The following is a 24,451-nucleotide window of genomic DNA, read 5'->3' on the forward strand; positions in this document are numbered from 1 at the left end:
TATTTGTGCCAGATAGGTAAAACACCGCGTTGGGAAGACTTAGTGCACCCATAGTATTGACAGACCCCTGTAACATTCCTGTAGCAAAGGTATAAACAGACCCCAGAAACATTTCTGTAGCAGAAGTATAGGCAGACCCCAGTAACATTTCTGTAGTAAAAGTAGAGGCGGACCCCAGTAACATTTCTGTAGTAAAAGTATAGGCGGACCCCAGTAACTTTTATGTAGCAAAAGTATAGGCGGACCCCTGTAACATTTCTGCAGCAAGAGTATAGGCGGACCCCAGTAACATTTATGTAGCAAGAGAATAGGCGGACCCCTCAAACCTTTCAGTAGCGAGTGTATAGGCGGACCCCAGTAAACTTTCAGTAGCAAGTGTATAGGCGGGCCCCAGTAACATTTATGTAGCAAGAGTATAGGCGAACCCCTCAAACCTTTCAGTAGCAAGTCTATAGGTGGACCCCTGTAACATTTATGTAGAAAGTGTATAGGCAGACCCCTGTAACATTTCTGTAACAAGAGTATAGGCGGACCCCAGTAACATTTATGTAGCAAGAGTATAGGCGAACCCCTCAAACCTTTCAGTAGCAAGTCTATAGGTGGACCCCTGTAACATTTATGTAGAAAGTGTATAGGTGGACCCCTGTAACATTTCTGTAGCAAGAGTATAGGCGGACCCCAGTAACATTTCTTTAGCAAGAGTATACGCAACCCCTCAAACCTTTCAGTAGCAAGTGCATAGGCAGACCCCTGTAACATTTATATAGCAAGAGAATAGGAGGATCCCTGTGACACTTCTGTAGCAAGAGTGTAGGCGAACCCCTGAAACATTGGTGTACCAAGAGTATAGGTGACGACCAGAAAAATTTGTTAGATAACAGTATAGGCAAGGGCCTGAAAAATTGGTATACCAAGAGTACAAATGTACCCCTGAAAAATTGCTCAACCGCGACGGTAGGTGAAACCCATAAACATTTTTTAAAGATACAGCTCGCTGATGCTTAATTTGTAACAGAGCTTGGAGGCAGCCCTCCGAAAAAATTGGTTTCAGTTAAAGTATAAAAACTTTTGAAACTTTGAAAAATTGTAAAAACTTTTAAACAGAGCCTTTTGGGCCTCAGAAAAAGTGGCAGTTCAGCGTGGTGACATGCTGTTTTAGGAGGAGGAGTAATAATATCCGAGAGTGATTGACAAAGCTAATTCCCCCTTTTTTCAGGTGATAGAGAATGCTTATTTCTCCGTTTGCAGCGAAAAGAATCATTAGGTTCCTCTGCTTTCTGCCGGTGGAGAAGAGACGTCTGGGGAAATCCAGCCTTTGTTCATCTTTATGAGTGCAAGCATGTCGGCGCTGGCAGTTGACTGGCGGGTATGCTTATCCATGATGATTCCCCCAGCAGCACTAAACACCCTCTCTGACAAGACGCTAGCGGCAGGGTAGGCCAGCACCTCAGGGCGTACAGTGCAAGTTCATGCCACGTGTCCAGCTTTGACACCCAATAGTTGTATAGAGCAGAGGCATCACGGAGGACGGTGGTACGATCGGCTACATACTCGCTCACCATCTTTTTACAGTGCTCCCTTCGACTCAGACTTGACTGGGGAGTGGTGACACAATCTAGCTGGGGAGCCATAAAACTGGCAAAGGCCTTGGAGAGTATTCCCCTGCCTGCGCTGGACATGCTGCCTAATCCCTGCGCCTCCCCTGCTAGTTGGCCCTCTGAACTGCATCTTCTGCCACTAGCGCTGTCAGATGGGAACTTTAGCATCACTTTTTCCACCAGAGCCCTTTGGTATTGCATCATTCTCGTACCCTTTTCTTCTTCGGGAATGAGAGTGGAAAGGTTCTCCTTATACCCGGGTCGAGAAGAGCGTACACCCAGTAATCTGTGTTGGCCAGAATGCGTCTAACGTGAGGGCCATGGGAAAGGCAGCCTAACATGAAGTCAGCCATGTGTGCCAGGGTCCCAGTATGCAACACATCGCTGTCCTCACTAGGAGGATGACTTTCAGGATCCCCCTCCTTCTCCTCCTCCTCTTCAGCCCATACACGCTGAACAGATGAAAGGCAAGCAGCATGGGTACCCTATGCAGTGTGGCCAGCAGTCTTCCCCCTCCTCCTCCTCCCCCCCTCCCCCCCTCCTGCTCCTCCTCCAAAACGCGCTGATATAGACATGAGGGTGGTCTGGCTATCAAGCGACATACTTTCATCCCCCATCCCCTGTTCCAACCGCAAAGTGTCGGCCTTTATGCTTAGCAGCAAACTTCTCAGCAGGCAAAGCAGTGGGATAGTAAAGCTAATGATGGCCGCATTGCCGCTTACCATTTGGGTAGACACCTCAAAATTTCTGAGGACCTGGCAGATGTCTTCCATGCATGCCCACTCCTCAGTAAAGAATTGGGGAGGCTAACTTCCACTCCGCCGCCCATGTTGCAGCTGGTATTCCACTATTGCTCTACGCTGCTTGTACAGCCTGGCCAACATGTGCAGCATAGAATTCCAGCATGTGGGCACGTCGCACTGGCAGCTGAAACCGACGTTGCAGGGTCCTCAGGGTGGCAGCATCCGTGGTGGACACTGACACACACTGCACACCTTGCCGAGCAGGTCAGACAAGTGGGGGGAGTTTTTAAGAAACCGCTGAACCACCAGATTGAAGATGTGGGCCAGGCATGGCACGTGTGTGAGGCTGCCGAGCTGCAGAGCCGCCACCAGGTTACGGCCATTGTCACACACGACCATGCCCGGTTAGAGGCTCAGAGGCGAAAGCCAGAGGTTGGTCTGCTCTGTCAGACGCTGCGACAGCCTCTTGTCACCTAAGTTGATTAGTTTCAGCACGGCTTGCTGACACTTGCTCACCACCGTGCTGTCACGCGCTACCATTTGCTGGCGATCTGCTCACACTTCCTAATTGAGATGTAGAGGTGGCGGAGGAAGAGGAGGGGGAGGGTTGGGCATCGGTCAAGACAAACTCCTCAGGTGGGAGAGGAACCGTTTTTCCCACTCAGGGCAGGGACCAGAGAACAGTTCCTGGGAGTCTGCCTGCTCAGAATATGTCATTTTCATGGAGTGAGGATGCCGGGAAGAAGGAGGAGCAGCCAGAGGATTCAGAGTCACAGTCCCTAGGCCGGAAGTAGTGGACTGCGTAGAAGACTGGGTGGTTGATACATTGCTGGATGCGTTTTCTGCCATCCACAACAGGACCTACTTGTACTGCTCTGTTTGTAATAAAGGTCTACCACACGGACCAATTTCGGCAAATTGTGATATGAATCTGGAAAGCCCAGAAACTTGTCTCTCTCCGAATCCCTCAGTGGCCGGCTGTGATTCACCCCCGCCCAGGAATTCGGCCTGTGCCAACACTCTCACTTGGACGCCCGCGTCCACATCCTCGACCCTTACCCATACTCCTCATCATGGCAGATTAAGGATAGAGCAGGGCCAAAATAAATTACCCCACTGTACAGCGCTGACAACTGTGGCTTAATTCACCGCACACAGAGACTTGTAGATAGCGGAGGCTCTATGCTGTGACTTGAAAAAGTTAACACGCTGTCTTGCATTGATACCTAGGGGTAATTTACCGCTCACAGAGACTTGTAGATAAGAGAGGCTGTGTGGAGTGGGAGAAGACTCTAAAGTCAGTGGATAGTGCAGGTAACTGCGGCAATCTCAACCTCACCAAGGAAAGGGTATTGTGAAATGCTCTGCACAATGGCTGAGCTGAAATACTTTGCAGTGGCCCAGAAAATATTGGAGTACTGTTTAGTGGTGAGACCTCTGTCTAATGCACTGCAGACATAGAATGGTATAACTGAAATAGTTTGCAGTGGACCAGGAAATATTACAGTACTGTTTCGCGGTGAGACCTCAGTCTAATGCACTGCAGACTGAGAACGGTATAACTGAAAGGCTCTGCACAGGGCTAGATGGGTAAAAAAAAATTGATGCACTACTGCTCCCAGCCAGCCACAACTATAATGCACACGGTGAGGAGTATCCCTAAGAAGGACCGTTGGGGTTCTTGTAGAGAGGACCCCTACAGTAAAACTTTCCCTATCTCAGCAGCTCTGTCCCTAAACTCTGCGCAATGCACTGCAGACTGAGAATGGTATAACTGAAATACTTTGCAGTAGCTTAGGAAATATTAGAGTACTGTTTCACGGTGAAACCTCGGTGTAATGCACTGCAGACTGAGAACGCTGTAATAACGGAAAGGCTGGGAACAGACCTAGATGTGTAATAAAAAACTGGTGCACTTCTGCTTCCAGCCAGCCACAACTATATTGCACACGGTGAAAAGTAGCCCTAAAAAGGACCGTTGGGGTTCTTGTAGAGAGGATCCCTATGGTAAAAGTTTCCCTATCTCAGCAGCTCTGTCCCTAAACTCTGCCAAATGCACTGCAGACTGAGAACGATATAACTGAAATGGTTTGCAGTAGCCTAGGAAATATTAGTTTTCTGTTTCACGGTGAGAGCTCGGTGTAATGCACTGCAGACTGAGAATGGTCTAACTGAAAGGCTCTGCACAGGGCTAGATGGGTAAAAAAAGAAAATTGGTACACTACTGCTCCCAGCCAGCCATAACTATATTGCACACGGTGAGAAGTAGCCCTAAGAAGGACCGTTAGGGTTCTTGTAGAGAGGATCCTACGGTAAAACGTTCCCTATCTCAGCATCTCTTTCCCTAAACTCTGCGTAATGCACTGCAGACTGAGAACGGTATAACGGAAATACTTTGCAGTACCCTAGGAAATATTAGATTTCTGTTTCATGGTGAGACGTCAATGTGATGCACTGCAGACTGAGAACACTATAATAACTGAAAGGCTGGGAACAGGCCTAGATGCGTAATAAAAACATTGGTGCACTACTGCTCCCAGCCAGCCACAACTATAATGCACACTCTGAGAAGTAGCCCTAATAACGACCGTTGGGGCTCTTGTAGAGAGGTTCCTTATGGTAAAACTTTCCCTATCTCAGCAGCCCTGTCCCTAAACTCTGCAAAAAGCACTGCAGACTGAGAACGGTATAACTGAAAGGCTCTGCACAGGGCTAGATGGGTAAAAAAAAACATTGGTGCACTACTGCTCCCAGCCAGCCACAGCTGTAATGCACACGATGAGGAGTAGCCCTAAGAAGGACCATTGGGGTTCTTGAAGACAGGATCCTACTCTAACACTGTCCCTATATCAGCAGCACTATCCCTAACCTCTGCCAGCATGCATCTGAGGCGAGCCGCGGGCGGGAACAGTTTAAGTACTCGGCGGCTATCTGATCGGCCCAGCCAATCACTACTGTGGGGGGGCTGGCACATCACAGGAGGAAGGGGTAATGCCTTCCCCGCATGTCTATTGGCTAGAAAATGGCGCTAAACATGCGGGGAAGGGAAATGCAATTGACTCGAGTACCGCGTGGTGCTCGTCTCGAGTAATGAGCATCTTGAGTACCCTAATACTCGAACGAGCATCAAGATGGACGAGTGTGCTCGCACATCTCTAATATAGAAAGATTAAGTTATGTGATTATGTTATTGTTTTATGCTTGAGGAAGGCCTGAGTTGCTGAAACGTGTTGCATGTTATTTGAAATAAACCTGGATTTGGATTTATATGTTGGGGGACCCAAATCTTTTTTATAGTTTGCTGAGGATTTTTATTTTTTACATTTACTATATGGAGAAGATAGGCCTTATGGGCCCCCTAAGGGTCCTGGGCCCCATGTAATAGGGACATGTCAAAGGTTTTGCTTGTTGAAGGTCTGGGTGCAGAGACCTGCATTGATCACTATAATAAGCCAGCTGAAGCGCTTTCACAAACATTGTGACTGATCACTAACTGAAAATGGGCTCAGTAGAAAGTTTATGGGTCTGTCTTCATCTATCAGTGATGATGCTAGGACGAGCACTTCATCTGGCTAGTTCTAGAGAGCTCAGCAGCTGGACATATCCCTATCACACACCAAAATTTTTAGAAAGTGCAATTACATGATGGTGAATTGTACTGTATACTTACTAGTAATTTCTTCTCACACCCTGCACCCCACGGGCTACTCAGTTGTGCTATGGCAGCTATTATATGCAATAACCATACTTACATTGTACAGTTACGTTGATACTTGTGAAATTTATCACATGTTTAGTCAATGCTGAGCAGGTATAGGTACCAGTATGGTTCATTGTCACGTTTCCTAATCTTAGTTCTAGCTCTGTTCCAGTCCCATGCTGGAGAATATCATTCTTTCCATCCATCCAGGTCATATTAAGTGGTAGGTTACTTTGTAATGAGCATCTCAATGTCACTGATGAGCCTTCATTCACTGTGATGGAGGTTGCTTTATTTCTTTTCTTTTCTGCAATACAACATAAAGAAATAAAACTGATTTATATGCCAAGTAAATACTATCAGGCCCATGTGGCTGCTATGAAAGCACATGAAGAGTGAAGACCAAGCGCGGGTTGTAGGCCGCACAACTTTAGTAATCTTCCAGGTGGGGATTTATAGAAAGGTGATTGGGTAAACAGGAACCAAATCTTCCTATCCCAGTTGTTGAAAGGTGTGGTGATGTTAACCAATCCCAGGAAATCACCATGATAACTCTTTGGTACAGTGACCCCTCCACTCTATGGATGCTCTTTACACATTTACAATAAAGGTATTAATAAACTACAGTAACAGCCTCTAATTGAAAACCTTCTGTAATTCCACCCTAAGGGCGCCCACCCACTGGCGATTTTTTTTTCTTTGCGTTTTGCGTTTTTCCTGCAGAGCAATTAGAATTGAATGTACTCCTGTCCACTGGCGTTTTGCGTTGCGTTGCGTTTTTTAACATAGGAACTGTCAGTTGCATATGTGTCCTTATTTTTCTCCTAATGCACCCATGAAAGTCAATGGAAATTAATGGAAAAGCCGCGAAAACGCGGCAAAAAGCGCCGCGAAGACGCAGCGTTTTTCACGCACGAAAATCGCAAACGCCAGTGGGTGGGCGCCCTAACACAGCAAATGCATCAGGAGAGAAAAGAGTTTCTTATTTGATCTTCTAATGATAAAAATTAAAAACAGCTCTCCAAAAATACTTGACCTACTTTGGGTGCAGGCCTCCATCATCTTCTACCTTAGGGCTTTTACCCACTAGTGTTTTTTTCGCTGCGAATTCGCTGTGTTTTTTTTCCAATTGTCAATGGAACTTTCTAATGTTAAAAACGCAATGCACAAAAACACAAGTTGCTGTTTTTGCGTTTTTTGTGCATTGCATTTTTAACATTAGAAAGACCCATTGACAATTGGAAAAAAAATACAGCGAGAAAAAAAAAACGCTAGTGGGTAAAAGCCCTTATACAGGAAATCTATTCTAGCTTGTAACGTGCATAGATTTTCAAGCAAGCGCATGGATGGCCTAAGGTGCATCTAATGTATGAAGACACATGCACATCTTCATACATTAGGCACATTGTGTATAGCAGGGATTATATTAAGACTGGAGTTTGAAATGTCGGTCTAAATAAATTTTCCCCTCTGATTCAATGATATACTGTTATGGCTTATAATAAACCCAAAAGCACAACCAAGCCACTATGGGAAAAATAGCGGAAATTATAATAGCCTCTCTCCAGAGTGTATATTATTCTAGTGTATTCCTTGCAACAATGCAAATTTTGGCCAAAGTATGAAGGATCTGTGTTTTTTTATTCAAAAAATAGTGCATAAATAGTGAAAAATTTGCTTGAAAAACATTGTAAATGCCTTCATACCTTGTCCCTGTGGCTTGGGTATATCAATCCATTCTTTATGCTATCTGACCTGATATCCATTTAAACTCCCTAAAAGGAGATATGTCCCACTCAGTGAGAATTTCCACACAAACATTATTCCATCCCCAACTGCCATTGTGTCCTTCCTTTTACCCATGATTTTATCTTTTCTCATTTTCTATGTCCTCCTTTTTGTCTCTCCAAACATACTTTTCTACCCTTTCTTACTTTTGGACTTTGCTGGTTTATTTTAAAACCTCCAATTTATTGACTTCAGAGGCAGCAGAGCTGAAAGCTAAGGTTTTGGTATAACTGGTCCAATCTGAGGTGTCAGCTGTGGTTTTCATTAGGACATCAATTAAATCTTCATCATTATTATACTTCAGTAAATAATAACATAGTATGTTAGGCTGAAAGAAGACAATGTCCATCTAGTTCAGTCTGTTTTAACCACCCATGTTGATCCCGAGGAAAGCAAAGAAACTCCAATGAGGCAAATGCCAATTTAGCCAATTTGGGGGAAATAATTCCTTCACGACTCAATCATGGCAGTCAGAATAATCCCCGTATCAACTTTATTGATCACGAGATAGACAGTAACAGCATTTTCTGCTATTTATGAAATACATCCAACCTTACCCTTGATTTCCCATGTGATTATCATGGCAGGAGGACCTGTAACACAGAATAAATTTATATTATATGTCAATTTGATTATAAGGATTAACACGTTCTTTGCTCCTATTCCACTGCATAACTTTTAAAGGAATTGAATCCTATAAGGGTATGTAGATGTCATGGAGAAGGTTCCCATTTAGGCAAACTCATATACTGTAGTATATGGACAGTCATATATTTGCATGTCTAACATGTAATTTTACATTATGACTAGAGAAGGCTTCTCCTATGCTATTGTGTAATGTTTTTTAAGGGGGACTTAAAGGGGTTGTCCCGCGAAACAAAGTGGGGGTATACACTTCTGTATGGCCATATTAATGCACTTTGTAATGTACATTGTGCATTAATTATGAGCCATACAGAAGTTATCAGAAGTTATTCACTTACCTGTTCCGTTGCTAGCGTCCCCGTCTCCATGGTGCCGTCTAATTTTCAGCGGCTAATCGCCGGATTAGACGCGCTTGCGCAGTCCGGTCTTCTTCTTTTCTGAATGGGGCCGCTCGTGGTAGCTCCGCCCCGTCACGTGCCGATTCCAGCCAATCAGGAGGCTGGAATCGGTAATGGACCGCACAGAAGCCCTGCGGTCCACCGAGGGTGAAGATCCCGGCGGCCATCTTCACCAGGTAAGTAAGAAGTCACCGGAGCGCGGGTATTCAGGTGAGCACTGCCTGGTTTTCTTTTTTAACCCCTGCATCGGGTTTGTCTCGCGCCGAACGGGGGGGCTATTGAAAGAAAAAAAAACCTGTTTCGGCGCGGGACAACCCCTTTAAGTCTCCCCTGAATTTTACTTCTGGGATAGTTTAATCGTGCTTATCGTGAGGGGGTAGTGGTGGCCCTCATGATTTATCCAAAACAGTTAGGTCCTGTTAAAGGATAAAATTTTGTGTAAGAATGCTTTCATACTAAATCTTAGGGATCCAGGAGCATATCTGCCACAGAAGATGACCATACTGCTACAATGCGGCTGCTGCAGAGAGTAAACCTGATTTCAAAACATGGTGAGAATCTTGACAAGGATTCCCTCTCTACGGGCCCTTCTGTGTTTTTCTTTTCTAAAACAGGGGTGGATATCTAAAGCAAGAGGAAACGTAATCTTTTTTTCGGGCATGTTATTGGAACTTTCCATACTTTTGTGATGCTTTTCCTTTTTGGTAGCTTAAGTGATGTGAGAAAAGATTATTTCATTTTTCAAAATAGGACAGTGTTGCATCAGGAAACTTGCGCCCACCATGTGGATGCCCACTTTTAATTGCATCTTAATTTTTCTTATTGTTGTGCACATAGTCCCAATGTATGGAATGTCCTAATAAGATATTTGTGAATAATTGCTTAAGAAATAAACCCAAGAGGCAAGCAATTGCTTAAAATTCACCTCAAAATGGGGTTATGAGTCTGTGAATCTGGCTCATTATAAAAGAGTCTAGTCCCTCTGTCAGATCCTCTGATCCACTCTGGGGGGTCTCTCCGACTATGCTGAAGGATATTTGTTAAACTAATAGAGATGAGCGAGCGTACTCGGAAAAGCACTACTCGCTCGAGTAATTTGCTTTATCCGAGTATTGCTGTGCTCGTCCCTGAAGATTTGGGTGCCGCTGCGGCTGACAGGTGAGTCACAGCGGGGAGCAGGGGAGAGCGGGCGGGAGAGAGGGAGAGAAAGATCTCCCCTCCGTTCCTCCCCGCTCTCCCCTGCAGCTCCCCGCTCCGTGCCGGCACCCGAATCTTCAGGGACGAGCACAGCGATACTCGGATAAAGCAAATTACTCGAGCGAGTAGTGCTTTTCCGAGTACGCTCGCTCATCTCTATAAACTAACATGAACTTACAGCAGACATCAAGAAGAATAGTTTTTTCAGTTGTCGTCCGATTGGAGTTCGTCATCTGACATGTGATGTTCTCCTGGAGATCATATAGAGATGGAGTAAATGTTACATTAGATGAATTCTCCCAGACGCCGGCCACATTACTCTTCTTCCATTGGATTACTAAGGCTGTTGCAGAGCAGTTTCCTGGAGGAGTGCAGGTCAGTGTCTTATTTATACCAGCAATTACTGTCCAAGGATCTGAGATGACTGGTTCTTCTGTGAGATCTACAGGAGGAACAATCAATGAGGTATAAGAATGTGTCAAAACTGTCCAAAAAAGCAAAAAATACTAAAACCCAAATACCTATATCACTTCTGGGCCATTTTATTCCCAACCTATGATTGGATAATTGAAAAGACAGGGGAATTTCATCAATCCAAGACTTACTAGATTCAAACTATAATTTATACTTTACATCTTTAGTGCAAAAACACCAGCTTTCCAACAAGGAGTTCTACAAATTCGATAGTTTCTACAATGGAATTCCCTTAATGACACTAACTTAAACTCAGCTATACTGCACTTTTTAATTACTGCCAAAGAGAAATCTAAAGGAATATCCATTTTCTACAATCAATTGAACAAAACAAAATCACCAACCCCCTACCGGAATGAGTGTTAAATTAACCTCAATTCCAGCTCCTCTTCAGATGAATGGTGCATCACATTCAGACTGATACACAGTACTTTCCAATGCTGAAACCACCAAGAAGCTCTGAGCAAGACTTTTAGGATGGTATCTCACCCCAACCAAACTGCACTGAATATATCCCACTTGCTCTGCTTCCTGCTGGAAGATTTATGTGGGACTGTAAGTTATTCCAACCAGTCACTATCATCAGTAGGCTCACTAATTTGAACATGATACTACCCTGTTTCCCTGAAAATAAGACATACCCTGAAAATAAGACATAGCATGATTTTCCAGAATTTTTGAGGATGCAAAATGATTTTTCAGGCTTTTTGAGGATGCTTGAAATATAAGCCCTACTCTAAAATTAAGCCCTGCTAACAGTTAATTAAAAAAAAGTCAATTTAAATAGTGACCAGGCAGCTATACATGTAAAAAAGTTAAACCTTTTTGAACAAAAATTAATATGACACTGTCTTATTTTTGGGAGAAACACGGTATCTCTGCGTCAAGCCGTATTTATTAAATAAATAAATCTTGTTACTTGTATAGCGCCAATGTATTCCGCAGAGTTTTCAAGTAATTTATTTCTTACCACCCACCAAGCTGAGTACTCATTTCACGGACCTCAGAAGGATGGAAGGTTGAGTCGACTACCTGAACCATGCAGAGACTGAACTAACAACCATCAGGTTGTGAGCAAGAGCTTAGGACTGCATTTTTGCTGATTTAACACTCTGCACCACATGAGGCTCTAATGATATAAATATCTATTCTACAACATGCAAAACTGTCATTGCCCATTTAGGGCTCAATTACACGGGTGTAAATACGCATTATGTTATGCAGTAAATAAAACTATGGGTTTATTCTCATGAATGCTTTCGTAAACGCAGTGCTTTTGCACTGTGAACGTTGTGCTTTTGCGCATGTTTTTACGCATACTACTGTACTTTTTGCACTGGCAGGGCCATTACAGTTTGGCGTGGGACACAGCCGTGCTCCAAGTTAGATGGCTATTTAGCCTCATTAGTTCCTGATGTGTTATTTTCCAGGGGGAATTTCGCAGCATAAGGCCTTAGTCACACGGGCGTTTTTTCACGCGATTTGCGCATCGCATGACGGATGCGCATGCGCAAATCGCGTGACCGGCGCCAAAAAATCGGCCAAAAAATCGCCCGAAAATCTGCTCCTAGCCGCGTTTCATTAGAAACGGGCCGGAGCTGTCCAGCGCATTGCATTCAATGGAGACGGCAATACAGCGGCTCCATTGAATGCAAGCGCTGCGGGCGAGTGTGGGATGAATTGCCGGGAAGGGGTTAAATATATAACCCCTTTCCTGCAATGCATCCTGAAAAGTGAAAAAATAAAAAAAATGTATGTACTTACCTGCTCTCGGCAGCTGGAGATCCCGGCGGCCGGCCTGCAGTGGGTGTGAAGGGGGTGTGACTCAGGCTTGCCCCTGATTGGCTCAGCGCTGAGCCAATCAGAAGCAAGTCTCAGTCACACCCATTCATGAATTCATGAATGGGTGTGACTGAGATCAGCCTCTGATTGGCTCAGGCTGAGCCAATCAGGGGCAAGCCTGAGTCACACCCCCTTCACACCCACTGCAGGACCGCCGCGGGGATCTCAGGCTGCCGGGAGCAGGTGAGTACATCCTTTTTTTTTTATTTTTTCACTTTTCAGGATGCATTGCAGGAAAGGGGTTATATATTTAACCCCTTCCCGACAATTAACCCCGCGCACGCCGGCAGCCCATTGCTTTCAATGGAGCGGCTGTATTGCCGCTCCATTGAATTCAATGGGCAAACATCGTTCTTCAGAGAAGAATGATTTGTCTTCTATATGTTCTCATTGGGGTCGGCGCTGCTGCCGCCGGCCCCATTGAGCGCATATAGAGAAGAGAACAGGAATCGCAGATCGCAGATAGGTGCGATCTGCGATTTCTGTTCTCTAATTTATCGGACGAGCGCATAAAAAGCGCTCATGTGTCCGATACCATTGCAAAGCAATGGTTTTAAAAAATCGCCGGACGCATGCGCATGCGCAAATCGCGGCAATAAACGCCCGTGTGACTGAGCCCTAAAAATGAGATGAACCTATTGAAATCAATGTGTTCTATTCTCTGCGTTTTGTACATGCACAAATTTTGCGGGCCTAAATATGTCCATGTGAAACCGTCCTTAATTAAATACTGGAAAAAAAATCTGATCTTCCACACTCTAATGAAGTAATCTCTCTGGTCTAGAATACCTGCATGTACAAAAAAATGTTTGCTATTCAACATGATTCAAATGAAACATTCCAAAATGTGAAATCTAGAATCATAATCCATATTCCCCAGATGAGCTAGCACCTCTGGGGTGTTTGTTGTAGCATGTTATGACAAGTCATTGTTCTTTTTAGGACAGCTTCACACAAGTGAGAAAATAGGCAAGATTTGTGCGTTGTGAGACGCACAAATATGAACCTCATTCATACACATGAGCGATGTTTTCCTGCATGGCACCGTGATGCGATGCAGGAAACAAATCATGACGTTTTCTATCTTTCTGCGTTTTCTAACATTGCAGCCACATTGCTTTCAATAGAGCCCGTGTGGGGTGAAAATATAATTGGCTATTTGTAGCCCCCCCCCCCCCACCCCCCCATCTTGTATTTAAACAGTTATGAATGTTAAATTTATAAGGATTGTGTAACTGAGTCTTATTGACTTGCTGGAACCAAGTTAATATCAGGACATAGTATCACCATTGTCTTGTAATTCTACCACCATTGCCTATAGAGTCTTGTAATCTATTGTCTATTGAACTAATTAGTCTCACAAATCTATTATTATTGTCTTAAGACTGAACTGGGGCCTTATGTATATTTGAAGCTTAGTGCTGCCATTGTTTGTCAGATTTGGTTAATGGTCACTTCAGATTGTGTCCTTTTCGGACAAGCAACTCTACGCATTGATATTTCCAATACAAATATTCAAGCAATAAATCATACTGGCTATAAAGAACAGGAGAGGGTTTTGGAAAGTAAAGGCTGCTTTACACGGGGCGATGATCCCTCCCGTGGAGAACTACTGATAAAAGTGAGCACCGATTTTTATGTTGGACTGAATTTAACGATCAGCTAGCAGCGCCTGAAAATTGGACGATGGGCGCACATTTACACGCACTGATTATCGCTAAAACAATCGCCGATTAGCTATTGCTTTTTTAGCGATCATCGGCTGGTGTAAATGGGCCTTTCGAAGCATTTTGGACCTGTGATGTGGAATGTCCTCTCAAAGTGTGGTTCCCAAGAGGCCCCCCTGTTCTCTGACTTTTCACCGCTGCTTCTCTGGTTGATTCACAAAGCAGATGAAGTTTATTCATTTGTATTAATAAATTGTGTTGTATCAACCCACTTGTCCTTCTTTAACCCATTCCCACTGCAGGGCGTAAGTTTACGTCCTGGCAGCAGGGTACTTCCCGCAACAGGGCGTAAACGTACGTCCTGGGGTTAGCACGGGATCACATATGAACCTGCGCTATCCCGCAGCGGGAGTCGGCTGTCAGTCACAGCGGGCGTGCCGCTGCAACAGCGAGGGGGCATCGGAGATGCGCCCCCCGCTGTTAACCCCTTCCCTGCCACGATCTAAGTAGATCGCGGCAGGGAAAGACTTCACAGAGGGAGCGGACTCCCTCTGTGTCTCCGGCCGGCTCTCGCGATAACACCATGAGAGCCCGGCCTGTCACCATGGTAACAGGACACCAGACACTGGCGTCCTGTGTTACCAGTGCCTGAGATCGCTGAATAAGCGATAAGGCATGGCAGAGCAGTAGCTCTGCCATGCCTTATGACAGCGATCATCAGGGCAGTGGTCAAAGTCCCCCAGGGGGACACAAATGTTGTAAAAAAAACAAAGATTAAAAAAAGAATTTAAAAAAATGTAAAAAAAGAGTAAAACAAACATTTTTTTATGCTTTTTCTCAGATTAGCATAAAAAAAGGTAAAAAAAAACCAAAAAACAAATATTTGGTATTTTCGCATCCGTAACAACACGTACAATAAGTTGCACATGCTTTTGACTGTGCATGGAAAAAAACGCAAAAAAAACCCGCTAAAAAACTGAGGCAAAATGCTAATTTTTAGCATTTTGCCTCACTAAAAACGCAATAAAAGTGATCAAAAAAGCCGTATGTACCCCAAAATGGTAGCAGTAAAAACTACAGCTCGTCTTGCAAAAAATAAGCCCTCACAGAGCTCCGTACATCGAAAAATAAAAAAGTTACAGGACTTTGAATGCAGCGATTTAGAAAAGAAAAAAGATTTCCAAATAAAAGGGTTTTTATTGCAGAAAAGTGGGAAAACCTAAAAAAAATGTAAGAATTTTGGTATCATTGTAACCGTACCGGTCCACAGAAAAAATGGAATGTCTCATTTATGCTGCATGATTAACGCTGTAAAAAAAAAATAAAAAAATCTATGGCAGAATTGATGGGTTTTCTCTCCCTGCTATCATAAAAAGAAATATAAAAGTTTTACAATATGGTCTATGTACCCAAAAATGATGCCAATAAAAATTACAGTTCGCCACGCAAAAAACAAGCCCTCATATGGCCGCGTCGACGGAAACATAAAAAAGTTATGGCTTTTGATAAACGGAGAAGAAAATCCGCCAAAAATTGTTGCGTCCTTAAGCCCAAAATAGGCCATGTCATGAAGGGGTTAAAGTCATATCCGAACTTGTTGATTTCAAGTTGGCAAAACACAGGTGGCAGCATCACGAGGTCTCCCATTGAAAAGAATGGGAGAAACTCTGCGATCCTCCGCTGCGGCTGACAGCTGAGGATTGCTACATCCCTGAAGTGATGCAAGGCTGTTTTGACATGAGAACGCATCACATCCTCGGGGATGTCACATAGTGGGGAGCGCGATATAGGGGTTGGATTCATGGCCCCTTATCTCGTTCGCTAGTGTGAAGCTAGCCTCAGTTTTTGTCATGTGTTTTCTTGTTTTATTGGACAGCTTGATCCAATTAGCATAACCAATTATATCGATACATCTGTAATACTGGGTAATCTAAATATCTGGTATTATAGAAAGTTCTACTTGTTTTATTTTGTACAACGTCTTTGATAAAATAAGAAATACTATAGAATAAAAAAAGAATCTGTGAAAACTTTTGTCCCCCAGTTGTCTACTACAATATCACATCATGGTCTGTACACGGCCTGGATGTACAGAGAGCAGATTCTGTGAACATACAAATGATTCAAGAGATATTGGTCATTTCATAGTTTAACTAGCCCTGGTACACAATACAGAATGTGTGCAATACAAGACATGACATTTTAAGTAAGAAAAGATGATATCAGAACGTACGTATAAATACATCAAATGGCACCTATGCTGATTAATGCTATGTTAAGCCTTGGTCAGACAAGCAATTATTTGTGTGCGCAAAAAAAAAAAAATTGCGTCTATTAGAACCATTGGTTCCCTATGAGTGTTCACATGTCCATTTTTACAATACTCGCACCTGCAAAAGACAGTACATTGGTGTGCCGGGAAGGTCTGTGCTGCGCGTAACATCGTGTGATGTTACAGGGAGTCCCCTCATCACTCAGCACTGTCACAGCTGTAGCAGAGGACTGCAATGCCACCCCATTGCTTTCAATGGGGCCGGCGCTACTGTTGCGCCATTGAAAGCAATAGAAGAGGATCCCTATCCCCTGCTGCGGCTGTGACAGCTGCAGCAGGGGATTCCTTAGATGTGAAACTCCTGGATGCTGTCACATCCAGGGGCTTTACCTTGTTGTCAATGGGGCCAGCGGCAACAGCGCCAGGCCCATTGAAAACATAGGGAGAAGAAGCGCTCCTCTGCCACAGTTGTGACAGCTATGGCAGAGGAGCACGATGCTATCCCATTGCTTTCAATAGGACCGGCGCTACTGACACCCCATTGAAAGCAATGGGATAAAGGCAACCCCTGCAGTGTTAATAGGTGCACAAAAACGTTCTCGTCTGACCAAGGCTTTAATATATGAAATTAAGGGTGAAGTCACATGAACGTATATCGGCTCGGTTTTTACGCCGAGCCGATATACGTTGTCCTCGTGTGCAGGGGGGGGGATGGAAGAGCCAGGAGCAGAAACTGAGCTCCCGGCCCCTCTCCGCCTCCTCTCCGCCCCTCTGCACTATTTGTAATGGGAAGAGGCGGGGCGGGGCTAAGTTCCGAGAATTAGCCCCGCCCCCGTCCCACCTATGCCCATTGCAAATAGTGCAGAGGGGCGGAGAGGAGGCAGAGAGGGGGGCGGGAGCTCAGTTCCTGCACTTGGCTCTTCCATCCCCCCCCTGCACACGAGGACAACGTATATCGGCTCGGCGTGAAAACCGAGCCGATATACATTCGTGTGACTTCACCCTAAAATAGACAAATTCAATGGTCCTTGCATTTAACATTTTTGTTAAGTAACTTTTACTGCAAGGCCTTATGTGTGGCTGTTGTCTTTTGCTTGCTTGTCATCTTATATCTAAAACACCAAAGCCTGTTTGCTTGTGTCATATACAAATCCCCATTTCTGGTCCTATTTAAGTAAAATTTGTCAATAGCAACGAATCACAGCTCAACTTTCACTTGTTATTCTGCTGAGGTCAAATGAAACCTGTGCTGTGATTGGTTGCTACGGGCAACAGTTTTCAATCCTCAGTGCTGAGATAAAACGAAAGCTGCTCTGTGATGGGTTGCTATGGGCACCAAAAACAGTTTTTTACTGTTTGTTGATTTACTGTTAGACAGTTTTGATAAATGAGGGCCGGTGCTCATAAATTAGCTTCATGTATTCCTGTCTGAGGACATATCATTATTGCAAACGGTTATCCACATGGACATCCAAGGCAGAATTAGAAAGGACAAGTTAGGCCAATGATCGCTGCCGCCACCAGGGTTAGACTGGGGCTAAAAAGCAGTCCTGAAACACACATTTTCAATGCTCAGTCTGACTCTTCTAGTGGGAATTACGTGTTGGAAATAACCAGGAATACTAACTCAAGTATGTAGAATCCATTGGCGAAAGCAAATTTGGGGGTTGCTGCATTAAAATTCAAGCAAAGACAAAAAAATGCAAATAAGGTTGTCGAGACAACAAAATTTCAGATGTTTTTAGCCTATAACCTTCTCTGGGTTGAGATTAACCCTTTCCCATCCACGGTCTGACGTCTAAAGACATTCTGATTGAAGGCTGTACAGCTCCGATGTCGGAAGACGTCCGGCAGGGTATTCTTACTGTATATTACTGGCTGCTCTGTTGTCTGGTGTCTCTCCAGCATGTCCAATTCAGCAGTACTGGCTCTAGCCAGCATATGGCGCTATTGTATACTGGTAGAAAGAGAAAACCCACTAGGAAACCATGAATCCAAAATTGGATTGCAAAGGGTTAAACTGTGTGCAAAATTCCATATCAATCGGTCATACCGTTTGTCATTGATGCTCTAACAAACAGACATTGACAAATATATGGAAGATGGAAAACTACAGTATTCAGCAAATAACTGAAAAATGTAGGAATTTCTAGTAATGTAATTTCCTTTAATTTTCTACAACCATTCATAATGATGTAGTACATATACATCCAAAGGGATTACATCCTATTGTTACTGCATGATCCTGCCGTCACTTACACTTACCGATTACAGTAACTGTGGTTTTTGCTTTATCATTAAAGCCAAATTTCACTGGACTGTTTTTATTTTCTTCGAATCTAAAGAAATAAATCCCGGCATCTTCTTTCCTGGCATTGGTTATTTTCAGGCTGCAGTCTCCAGTGTCTGGATTGCCTGTTAGATAGAAGTTTGGTTTTCTCCCAGGACTGGATTTATCATTAGTTGCTACGATATAATATGAATCGGGCGGTTCCCGCCTCCAGTATCCAAAGGAATTACTGAATGTATTTCTATAAGCAGCAGTAAAGTTACATGGAATCGTGACACAGAGACCCTCCTGTACACGGACACTAGGAGGCACGTTAATAGAATAGCCAGCATGGACCTGACATGTGATACCTGTAGAAGGAGAAAATATGTCATTATTCCATATCAGGTATTTTTCATTTATCAAATAATCCACAAAGACATCGCGTTTTTTTTTCTTATCTGTTTCTTTCATAACTCAATAAAACTCGAACTAATCACAGTAAGTATAGTGTGTGCTATATTCTGCTAAAAAGTGCTTGTGTCTTAGTCCTCTTTCACACAGGCGACAGCAATATCAGCTCGAGTAAATCGCCGCAATATCGCATCTGTGTTCTGTGCAATATCCCTGCATTTTCTTTCGGCGATATTGGGATTTTGTGTCACGCGACTTTGTAGCGCTCCTTTGTCAGGATTTTCACAATACATTACCTAAGGGGCTTTGTCAGCACCACCGCATGTCTCCTTCTGAAGCTCCGGTACTTGTCTGTAGTCTTCTGTTAGCGCTTCCCGGTCAGGGGTTTCAAAACCCCCACCTCCGGGAAGGGCATTTATTGGCTGGGATTGGTTCATTGAGCGCTGCAGTGATTTGCTGAGCTGCGTCGCTCGAGAACCAATCGGACCCATTGCTTCCTGGAGACAGGGTTTTAAACTCCTTCACCAGCAAGCGCTGACAGAAGACTACAGACAAGTGCCAGAGCTGGTTTATTTATACAGTTAGATCTTATCTTAGGGGAAATAGTAGGACTTCCTACTGTAAAAGTTGCATCGCACCACATAAAAACCGCGTTTTTGTGCAATGTGATGCAATAGAAAGGAAGGCTTCGTTGGGAAACATGGAAAACAAAGCATCACAAATCGCAGCCATATTCTGCATGCTGCAATTTTTTTCTTGCAATGTAGCAGCCTACAAAACATTGCAAATGTGAAGGAACCCATTAGAAAGCATGGACTTCCAAGCTCAAGAGGATCTGCTGGTGCCAGACCAGCCTGACTACATCCAGAGTGCTATTAAAGCATTCTTCAGCTGCTGATACTGAGCCTTTAATCCGTGTTGGACAGGAGAGAAAGCATTATATTCAGTAGTTACAGGTACTGTAGGAGTAAAGGCTATTTACACAGGACGATAATCACGAAAAATTCATTCAAACAAAGTGTGCGATAGTTTTTACACCTAAGGGCGCCCACCCACTGGCGTTTGCGATTTTCGTGCGTGAAAAACGCAGCGTTTTCTGCGCGGTTTCGCCGCGTTTTCCGTGCATTTTTCGCAGCGTTTTCGCGGCTTTTTCGCGCCTTGTCCATTAATTTCCATTGACATTCATGGGTGCATTAGGAGAAAAATAAGGACACATATGCAACTGACAGTTCCTATGTTAAAAATCGCAACGCACCGCAAAAAAAAACGCCAGTGGACAGGAGTACATTCAATTCTAATTGCTCTTGAGAAAAAACGCAAAACGCAAAGAATAAAAAATCGCCAGTGGGTGGGCGCCCTAAATGTAACCCATCATGCACTATTCGTTTACTTTTCTTTTGCCACTCACTTTCAACCAGCATAAAAATCTAGACTTTCCCCGCTCAGCACTTCACATAGAATGTGTAGCGCTGACCAAGAAGTCAACGAGCGGTAGTTAGCGGTGATCTGCTTGTTCTGCACGAGTGCCAGCAACTAGCGGTAACGACACCCGCTCATCTAGAGTATTAATCCAACAGTTGTCATCTGTAAGGCCTCCTGTTCTCAGGCGATTCTGCATTGCGTTATTCGCAGCGATAATCCGCACGTTGGGAAAAGCAATTAATGCTTTCCACAGGATAACAATGGAAAGCTCAGCCTGATGTACATGAGCGGAAATCCACAGCGTTTTTCCGTTTGCATATAAAAATCGTGGCATGCCGCAATTTTCCGCAATGCACCTATCATAATGATAGGTGTATCGCAGAAAATCGTGGTGCCTTCTTCTGTGTCAGAAATCTGCGGCATTAAAACATAATGCCCGTGGACAGGCAGCCTACATGGGGCATTAGTAAGTTGGAGATACTGAAGACTTAGTCCCCCTGTCCATGGCAGTGATGTCGCCGGCGGTAAATCGCCAGCGAATCACGCCGGCTGAAGCTTTCCATAGCGTTGCTATATCATTGTGATTCTCCGCTCGCGGCTGGCAATTCGCAGTATGCTGCGAATTGCCCCGATTCTACGCGGTCAGCCTATCTGTGAGATAGGCTGACCTGCAGAGAACTGTCTGCCGGCTCCTGCTTCCAGGCGGCTGCGATACGCTGCGGAATACCGCTATGCCCATGGACAGGGGGCCTTAGGTGACTTCTCATGAGTCTACACACAAAATGCACACAATAGTGCATTGTTTTTGTGCTGTGAACGCCGCCACTTTCATGTGGATATCTGTGAATTTTACTGTACTTTTCACTCTGACCAGGACCGTTTAAATGGACACAGGACACAGCCACGCCCCGAGTTAAAAGGCTATTGAGCATAAATAATCTCCAGTGTGTCCTTTTCCCCATGATATTGCGCAATTGTGTGATCATAGACGACTCTAGGGCTTTTGGGACGCAAATGTGGACTCAGGGTGACTATCCACTAGCGTTTGCGAATTTGCTGCGTTTTTTTCCCCCAGGTGTCTATGGGGCTTTCTAATGGTAAAAACGCATCGCAGCAAAATCGCAATTTACCACGAATTTGCGATTTTGCGCGATGCGATTTTAACATTACAACTCCCATAGACCCCTGGAGAAAAAAAAAAACGCTGCGAATTTCGCAGTGAAAAAAAAAACTGTAGTGGGTAGTCACCCTAAAATAGAGCATGCGGTGTTTTTTTTTTTGTTTTTTTTACAAAAATGACTGAAAACGAGAGTGAACCTATTGAAAACAATGTGTTCTATCCTCTGCACATTGTGTGCTAACATACACTCGTCTGAAGGAGCCCTTACACTGGCTACTAGTCAAGTGCGCATAAGTGTTTATAGCCATGGTTAAAATGAATAGGATGTCTGTAGCAGAACTGTTCCTGTATGTGAGCCAGATCCACCTGACTCAGGCCCAATGTTCATGGGCGGAATTATTTTGCAGAATCCGCGTGGTTTCCCTGCAATTCAAGCTGCCCATAGGGAAACATGGGTGACCGCAACTGAATTAAAGCATGCAGATTTGTTTTGAGGATCTTTTGGTCCACAGCATGCCGCATTTCAGTGTGGTTCCTGCACAGACAGCTTCTTTTGAAGTTAATGGAAGCTGTCCATGCGCGGCGAGTCCACATATTCTACAGGAAAGCAAGAGTTAAAGAAAAAAACAAACCTGTACTGTGCATGTGCGCTGGACAGCACTTCCGCACAAAAACGCCGTACAGAAAAAAGAAGACCTGGACAGGTACGCCAGCCATGGGCAAGGTTGGATTCCGCTGCAGACTCCCGCATGCGGAGCCCCATCTGCCAATGGACATGAGGCCCCATCCTTTGTGCAGCAGAGTTCTGTGTGTATTAAAACTTTGTGTGCAAGTATGCACAGCAGAGCTGTGTCTGCATGTGAGCTGTGTGTATACATATTGTATATGCAGCAGAGCTGTGTGTGTGTATACTGTGCGTATAATGTGATAAAGGGAGTATAAAATACTAAACATCATAAAAACACAGCAAAGCAGAAGAGACAAAGCAGAACATGGAGACATGTAATGCAGACATTAATGTGGACAGCGAAATGTAATGAGGTATCTGCATGCACCGCTGCAATTTATTTCAGTGGTCATAAGATGAGGACACATTACGTTTAACAGGAGCTTACTGTTGGCTATTAACCTCGGCCCCTAGTGTAGCATACCAGAAACGGAGGCCCTATCCAAGACCACCAACATTAGTAACATTGACCCCTTGACTTCCTTGGACCACTGCCGAAGTTTGAAGAACTATGAATATAAGTTTCCTTTTTTTGTTGTTTATACCTAGGAGAACATCTTCTGTTTTGGGGGCAGAGGCCAGTACCATAGAGGGGCACCCGATTTTGATGTTCACTATGGAACCCCTCTCTTTTATGACACGGAGCTCTATCCTCTATGATGATTTTCTGCAGTGTCCAAATACTTTTGTCCATATAGTGTATATGTAGTTCTATGAGAAATCCTATTTTGTAACAGAGAAGCCCTGAATAAAACTAAAAGTTTACTTAACAAAATTCACCTCTAATAGTTTAGGGCAAATCATAGTTATTGGCTTGTCTTTCCCCCCAATCAAACTCATAGAGGCCCAGGACCCTGTAATACATGCTGCTATTTGCTAGGTAGCTTGTAATAAAGATATGCAATACAGCCATGTCCATATGGCCTTACTGTACAGGATCATTGCTTGACCCACAGAAAATTGTCTCTTCCAGGTGAGATTCTACAAGACATGGCGGGAGGTCTCAACTCCCTGAGATGTGATAACGATATCCGATACCTTCATTAATATTGATATCAGGTCTGTTTTATATCTGCAAGATATCCGTATGTTGTACTTACCTTTCCAGAAGAGGGGGAAGATAATCACAAGACCGACCCACAGACTGCTGTGCTTTAGGTGCCTCATCTTGAAACTGAGATGAACCTTTGGGTAAGATCATGTATTGATTGTTGGTTTGTAACAAATTAGTTCTTACTTTATGTCTGTCCTGTTAAGAGTAACATAAAAAAAGGTTTGGTACCATGTTAGCCAGTAGAGTAAAATGTGATTGTTCTCAGTAAGAGTAATCTTGTAGATATGATACCTTTTAATGGCTAACAAAAATACATAATGTTGCAGTAAGCTTTTAGGGATATCCCCTTCCTCAGGCTAATTTATGAAACTAGTTTGGATGGCACATAATTATAACATACACATGCAGAGGGGAGGGGGGCACCCCTCTTGATATATAAAAATGTTTGCACACAGAAATTTGAGACTTGAAAAAGCACAAGACATTTTAAGCATAGAGACAAATACTAAATCAGTCCACTGAGCTGAGGAATGTGACAGTTTTATAATGTCTCATTTCTAATGCATATAGAAGAGGATAAAAGAAGATGGAAATACTACCTCAGCAGCACCACCTATTGGATGGAAACATTTTACAATCAATTTCTGAATTTTTATGAGAAAACAAAAAATAATTGGGAGGGGGACACTCATCTTGACCTCCTGAAGAATAGTTAGACGGCTGAGATATTGAAACATACCAGCATTACTTGTGTGGGGTGATTTGTTACACACATTATTTCTGCAACCATTAGAGGAGCGGACTGTACAGAGTTATTACAGGGTCATTAGAATCTGCACCAGCTGGTTAAATCTATCTTCAATTTGCTCTCCTATTTGCCAATTTCCTGCCAAAATATATCTAACAACCATAAGATTAAAAGGATCTCCTTAATATTGTATCGGTCTGCCAAGACAGCTCTGTCCCATCAGCACATGAACTCAACAAGACCTTTGAAGATGTCCTGTTGTGTTTTAGTGGAGGTTGGACTGTGACCCAGAATCCAGAATCGATGCAGATGATGGAGTTGCAAAAATAGGAACTTTTTTGAAGAAATAACGGAAGAAGAGCAATGTTATGTA

General features: G+C 43.8%; 1 protein-coding gene across 1 annotated transcript in view; it reads right to left on the minus strand.

Moving 5' to 3' along the window:
- LOC136633615 (sialic acid-binding Ig-like lectin 13) overlaps positions 1-21,857 on the minus strand; it is a 48,924-nt gene extending 27,067 nt beyond the window's left edge. Inside the window, exons 1-5 of the mRNA XM_066609374.1 lie at positions 21,818-21,857; positions 18,590-18,964; positions 10,248-10,511; positions 8,387-8,422; positions 6,094-6,348 (exon numbers count right to left, since the gene is read on the minus strand). Of these exons, the coding sequence (XP_066465471.1) occupies positions 6,094-6,348; positions 8,387-8,422; positions 10,248-10,511; positions 18,590-18,964; positions 21,818-21,857 (970 nt within the window). The remainder of the gene's footprint in view (positions 1-6,093; positions 6,349-8,386; positions 8,423-10,247; positions 10,512-18,589; positions 18,965-21,817) is intronic.
- Positions 21,858-24,451: the final 2,594 nt, after the last annotated feature.

The sequence above is a fragment of the Eleutherodactylus coqui genome, chromosome 6 (genome assembly GCF_035609145.1).
Source record: "Eleutherodactylus coqui strain aEleCoq1 chromosome 6, aEleCoq1.hap1, whole genome shotgun sequence".
In the NCBI taxonomy this organism is placed as follows: Eukaryota; Metazoa; Chordata; class Amphibia; order Anura; family Eleutherodactylidae; genus Eleutherodactylus; species Eleutherodactylus coqui.